General features: G+C 37.3%; 1 protein-coding gene across 1 annotated transcript in view; it reads left to right on the forward strand.

Annotated features, from left to right (window-relative positions):
* Positions 1–1,328: 1,328 nt before the first annotated feature.
* The window catches only part of WDR35 (WD repeat domain 35), a gene marked incomplete at its 5' end in the record, with an annotated part of 18,156 nt that continues 13,049 nt past the window's right edge, over positions 1,329–6,435 (forward strand). Inside the window, 5 exons of the mRNA XM_010021938.1 lie at positions 1,329–1,398; positions 2,142–2,195; positions 3,786–3,895; positions 5,539–5,749; positions 6,310–6,390. Of these exons, the coding sequence (XP_010020240.1) occupies positions 1,329–1,398; positions 2,142–2,195; positions 3,786–3,895; positions 5,539–5,749; positions 6,310–6,390 (526 nt within the window). The remainder of the gene's footprint in view (positions 1,399–2,141; positions 2,196–3,785; positions 3,896–5,538; positions 5,750–6,309; positions 6,391–6,435) is intronic.

Below are 6,435 nucleotides of genomic sequence, written 5' to 3' on the forward strand. Positions count from 1 at the left end.
CACTTGTTACTGGTCTCCAGTTGAACATTGAGCTGTTGACCGCAACTCTCTGTGTGCGGCTGTCCAGCCAGTTCTTTATTCACTGAGTGGCTCAACCATCAAATTGATGTCTCTCCCGTTTAGAGAGAAGGATGTCATGTGGGACAGTGTTGAACACTTTGCACAAGTCCAGGTAGATGACGTCAACTGTTCTTCCCCTGTCCATCAGTTCTGTAGCCCTATCATAGAAGGCCACCAAATTGATCAGGCAGGATTTGCCCTTAGTGAAGCTGTCGCCAAGCACCTTGTTTTTATGTGCCTTTTCATTTGCTTGCTGTGTGCTTCCCTTACAGGGCTGTTTGTCTACATGCTTTTTTCCCCTTCTTGTTTTCTCCTCTGTACTCTTAGTTTCTAGACAGCTATATAGCTTTGATAACTTTAACTTCTTCTTGTGTATCAGTGGCTTTAAGGACATAGTCTATCCAGCTAGTTCTTGCCTAAATACACTCGTGCCTGAGTGTATCTTTGATGTATAAACCTGTATGGACATTTATCCTCTCAAACTAAACAAGCCAAAGTCAATATCTTCTTGCCTCCAAAATGCTTCCTTCCCAGGTCCTCATTAGTGGCATTAACTTTTCTGTCACCTCCACAAGCTTGCAACTTTGTTATGATTTTTTTGTTATTTTATGTTTTCTTCCTTAGAGATGCTATAGCTTTCTATAAATCCACTGTCTCCTGTCACCATATATTCATAATAATGAGTAATTATTTGTACATGGTGTAATAACTAACATTGTTCTAGTACCTGAATGTCCTAGCCTTGGACAAGATTCCGAATTTGATAGAAATGCTGAAAAAGTAAATAATTGTAACTCAGTGTAAACTATGATTTTAATATTGTAAGATCTTTTCTAATGCTACTTTTTAAGGCAAAAGAGAAATCATGATGAAGTATTGAATATAGTAATACATACATTTTGTGGGTATGAAGTTCTTCACAAGTATGTAGAAGAGCCCGTCTGAGGAAATATGGAAGTGCATGTTTGAAAAGGGATAATTGGGGTGGTTGATGATTTGCAGGAATTTCTTGTTGCAGAATGAAAGTTTGTAGATCACATGGGAATAGACCATCAGAGGCAGTGAAAGTGAAAGAAGTACCATATCTTTATATCAATTCAAAGTAGGGCTATTGAAGAGGATACTACTGGAACATAAGAACAGGCATAGCTTTTATCCTCTTTTCCAATTGCAATGGTTTCTTCTCCAAGGATTGAGGATACCTATATGCTATCAAAAATGATCTTTTCTTTGGGCACACTTTTTCTCCTAACTTCCCTTTTCTACAGGATTTATCATGTTGATGATACCCCTTCAGGACCTGCAGGTGGACACCTTGATTACAGCAGAGCTATTGAAGTGAGTGATGGTTTTAACTAGTTATTGTGGTGTCACTGGTAGCTTAAAAGAAAAGTAAGTATTGCTTTATTTACTTTCACAGATTTTCATCAGTAGAAATGGTCATGCTTCAACTTTCTTTTACTGCTGTTTTGTACATAAGTGTTATTTTTCTTCCCTCTGGTTAGTGTGTTGTTACTGTGCCATTATGTGTTACTGGAAATATACACCAAACTGTAGGGAACATAGAAAAAGCATATTCTGGGTCCAGTATGTGGACACCTGCTTGTTTCTTGGTAAGAAGCAGCTCCTCTTACTTCATCAGAGTATAAGCTCATTGAAACTCAATAACCCTTGTAACCTTTTCTAGTATTTTTACCCTTTTTCACTTTATGTGTGTGTGTGCATGTACATGCTTGCTTTTGTATTTACCAATGTACCTGAAATTACTGGCCTCACAAGTCAGGGATAGTTGCCTTCTTGTGTTTTCTGTTAAACACCTGTTACATTTTGGGTTTCGTATTTTTCTGGAGGAGGGGCAGGGGAAGAAAGGAAGCTGTTTAATATTATTATTGTCATGATTCCCATAAGAAAGGCTACTAATGTTATAAGCCGTCCAAATACTGTATGCTGACAAGGTTTAATAGCCACTTTTCATGTGGATACTTAGCAACATTCTTGTGTATTTAAATAAAACTTCTTTCTTTATCAGTGCATTCTTACTGTTGCATTAAAACTGAAACATATTACTTGTATAGTTTCAGGGAACAAGAGATCCAATTTGTGCAATAACAGCATCTGATAAGATGCTGCTTGTGGTAAGTTACATAATTAAAATAACTCCTAATTGCCTCTTTTGCTTGTAGACAGGAGATTCTTCTGCAGTGTGTTCATAGGCAGTCATCATTTCAAAGCATTTCTGAATTTAGAATTTACACAGATAAAATCTCTTCCTAGGTGTCCTCAACGATAACTTTAACAGGTTCTTCCATTAACCTGGACTATTTATTTAGGAGGGCTGACTCACTAAGTGCTTAGAATTTATGCAGAGACTAGTTGCCTGAGTTAGTGCTTACATGTAGGGTTTGATAAAATCCAGGTCTGAACTTAATTCTGTAATCTGAGTTGTGGGAAGTCTCTTCTACGCTGCATGTAAATGCACAAAGATTTACAAAGTTTGTACCATTAATATGTAAATAGACAATGTGTGAGGTACTGTATCATGCCAAACAGCTGGTGCTTTTTTTTCCTGATGAGAGAAGAGTGATCTCATTAGATGAACAGACATATGGGTGGGCTTTAAAACAAACCAACTGAGCAGAACAAAGATAGAAAAAGAACACTTTTTACATTTTTATCCACCTTCCTACCAGCATTGGACAGGGATTTTTTGCCTGTTCTTCTCTTTTGTTATGTAGACCATGTCTGAATGTTCATGGGGAATTGTTGAACTCCTGAAACTCTTCTGTGGGTTGTATGTGGACTTTAGCTATTTTTTTAACAGTCCTGATTTAATCAGATCTGTAAATTGTAGGAGGTTAAGAAAGTATTTGTTTAAATATGGTTGGTGAGGAGCACAATATTATCCAGCAATGTGCGCTCACAGCCCAGAAATCCAACTGGGTCCTGTGCTGCATCAAAAGAAGTGTGACCAGCAGGTCGAGGGAGGGGATTCTCCCCCTCTACTCCCCTCTCATCAGACCCCACCTGCAGTACTGCATCCAGTTCTGGGGCCTCCAACACAAGAGTTGTGGACCTGTTGGAGTGAGTCTGGAGGAGGCCACAAAGATGACTGGTGGGCTGGAACACCTCTCCTATATAGACAGGCTGAAAGAGCTGGGCTTGTTCAGCCTGGAGAAGAGAAGGCTCTGGGGAGACTTTAGAGTAGCTTCCAGTGCCTAAAAAGGGTCTACAAGAAGCCTTCAGAAGGACTTGTTACCCTTAGGGCATGTAGGGATAGGACCAGGAGGAATGGTTTTAAAATCATAGAGGGAAAATTGAGATTAGATTTTAGGAAGAAGTTCTTTCCTGAGAGGATGGTGAGGTGCTGGCACAGGGTGCCCAGAGAAGCTGTTGCTGCCCCATCCCTGGCAGTGTTCAAGGTCAGGTTGGACGGGGCTTTGAGCAACCTGCTCTAGTGAAAGGTGTCCCTGCCCACGGCCGGGGGGGGCTGCCCATGGCAGGGGGGTTGAAACTAGATGAGCTTTAAGGTCCCTTCCAAACCAAACCATTTGTGATTCTAAATAGAAGAATTTGGATCCTTCAAGTTGATGACATTCTCAATTTCCATTTCTGCTCTGTCACTTATGCAAAAACTCTTTTTCTAGGACAGCATATAAATAAAACCTTTTTAAAGAGTTTATTAATGGTAAAAATTCTCTCAATAAGCAAGCATTGCTTTTTGCTAGGGAAGAGAGTCCGGCACTCTTCAGAGATACAGTCTTCCCAATGTTGGTATAGTACAGAAGTTTACCCTGAACTGTCATGCGTATCAGCTGTCTTTGAACTGTAACTCCAGGTAAGTTACGGATCTGCTTCAAGTGCAGATATCCAGTTTTAAAATAAACCAATACGACATGAGTTCTATGATTCTATAATAACTGTGTAGTCATTTAGCTTTAATAAAAACTATTAATTGTAGTTGTTATTAATAGTTGCTTAAACATTTATTTATTACTAGTTAATTACACCTAGCCAGTCATCAGATTGCTCAGAGAGACTGTGTTAGTAAAGCTATCTTATGTTTTAAACTCTTTACTGTGTGTATGTGAAGTTTCAGGCAACATATATGGAAGTATCTTTGTGTTACTAGATTAACCAAACATAAGCTTCATGTGACCATGACATGAATTGATGAAAATATGGTATAACTTAAAATTTTACATCTCTAAGGCTTCTTTCTATTTCTGTGTCTGTCTGATGCCTGGAAACTTTGTTCATCCCATGTTAATTTTCTGCTGTTACAAGCTGTAGCTGGTGGCAGTGCTTCTGGAAAGATTGTTTTTCCTAAGCTTCAGCAGTGCCAATACTGAAGATGCTTTCTACTTAACAGCTACTTTTTTTTTGCAAGAGAGAGTGCAAGAGTCTTGGCAAAAAAGACAAAAATATACTCACTAAAGAGAACTTGTAGGACAACTTTAATCACTTCGAAATAACTTCATAAATTCAAACAAAATTCATAATGCATGTGTAGATCACTCACCTTTTTAGGTATAGGCCAAAAATAGATGGCTTCACTTAAAAGGCAATGTAGAATCATAGGTTGGAAGAGACCTTCAAGATCATCAAGTCCAGCCATTACCCCAGGACTGCCAAGACCACCACTAAACCATGTAAAACATGATCTAATCAGAGCTGCACTGATTTTGTTTTTAACCCAAGCTGTTGCCTTCCTAAATGACTTTGTTCTGGTGAAAAAGGCTCAGATCCGTAAGTATTTTGAAGTTAACTTTCTAAATTGCTTTTGAAATTTTAATAGGGATTAAGGGTGTCTAAATACCCTTCAATAAATGCATTTAAAATGGCACTGTACAGACTACTATGATTCACTGAAGACGTATTTAATTGGAAATTTTCAAGTGTAATCCCTTAGAAATTATATTTTCCCATATTTTAAATGACTTCAAAGATTAATTGGATTATACTTCACGTTGTGTGGAAAAAAACTTAAAGAATACTATGTAGAAATAGAAGAAATCCTATTCTTGAGATTAACAGTTTACATTTCTGCACTGTGTTTTTACTTTAAGAATCTGCTTCATTGCCTTCTAGTAAATAATGAATAATAGTTCTGTTGTTAATTTTAGGCTCTGTCAGAAACTTTGGTGAGAGTTAAAACTTGTAATTTACTCAACATGATATCTGAACTACTAAGGATCTTCAAAATGCTGGATGAAAAATGGGCATATTTCAGAACCTTTGCAGGGCCAGATCCTGCATAAGGAGATGAAAAACTTTCCAGGTCTCTCGTCTCTCTCTGCTGCGCAGATAAATGAAAATCACATGATTCTCACTGAATCTGTGGAATTATACTGGTATTAGATTAGAGGGGAAATTTGGCCTGAATGTGCCAGTTTAGGGAACTATTTCATGTTTACAACCTTCAATAGTATTATTTGGCTGCCTTCTTTTTTTATTTTTCCTTCCTTTGTTTTTCTGCAGTCGTGTTGCTGTCATAGACCTTTCAGGTGTTTTGACTTTCTTTGACTTGGATACAAAGGTAGTAACCAGTACAGGACAGCAAATGATAGGTGAGCAGCTGCAACTGGAACGCAAAGATGTCTGGGATATGAAATGGGCCAAAGATAACCCAGATCTGTTTGCAATGATGGAGAAAACAAGAATGTATGTTTTCAGAAACTTGGATCCAGAGGTAAATATTAACATATGTAAACTACTCATTTTACAAACCCTGTTGTAAGTGAATGGCTCTGTGTTGAATAGTATTAGTCTTGTGCTTACCATTCAATTAGGCAAGTGTTAATATATTCAGACTTGCTCCTGGTAATCTCAAAATCTTGTCAGCTCTCATACGGTACTGCTGTTTAGAAACTAGTAAGTAAAGTGAATTGTCAGTCTTGGAAAGATAAAAATGCTGTCATATTTTTCTTAAATGTGTATATGAAACACAATTTCAGTACAGATATTTGTAAAACACAGTTCAGTTGAATCTAAACATTGGCAAGTGTGGCAAGTGTTCCTTTACCTCTTTGTCGTAATTTAGTTATAGAAAACAGGAGGATTTTAAATTATGTCTGTGTATATGGAATTGTCAATAATGCTACTGATTTAGTATTTGTTTCCTGTTGGAAATGCAATTAAATCCTAGTTAGGGGACAAAGAAAGTCTCTTTATGTTATACGTAATGAATTTGGTTAGGATTTAATGAGACAGAATACAAGTTCATTCCTTTGTTACTTATTTAACTTTAAGGAACCTATACAAACTTCTGGATATATTTGCAACTTTGAAGACTTAGAAATCAAATCTGTTCTTCTCGATGAAATATTAAAGGTAAGTATAATTAATTTGTATTTTGTAGCGAACAGTTGTTGTTTT

Source organism: Nestor notabilis, unplaced genomic scaffold (genome assembly GCF_000696875.1).
Source record: "Nestor notabilis isolate BGI_N333 unplaced genomic scaffold, ASM69687v1 scaffold18019, whole genome shotgun sequence".
Taxonomy (NCBI): Eukaryota; Metazoa; Chordata; class Aves; order Psittaciformes; family Psittacidae; genus Nestor; species Nestor notabilis.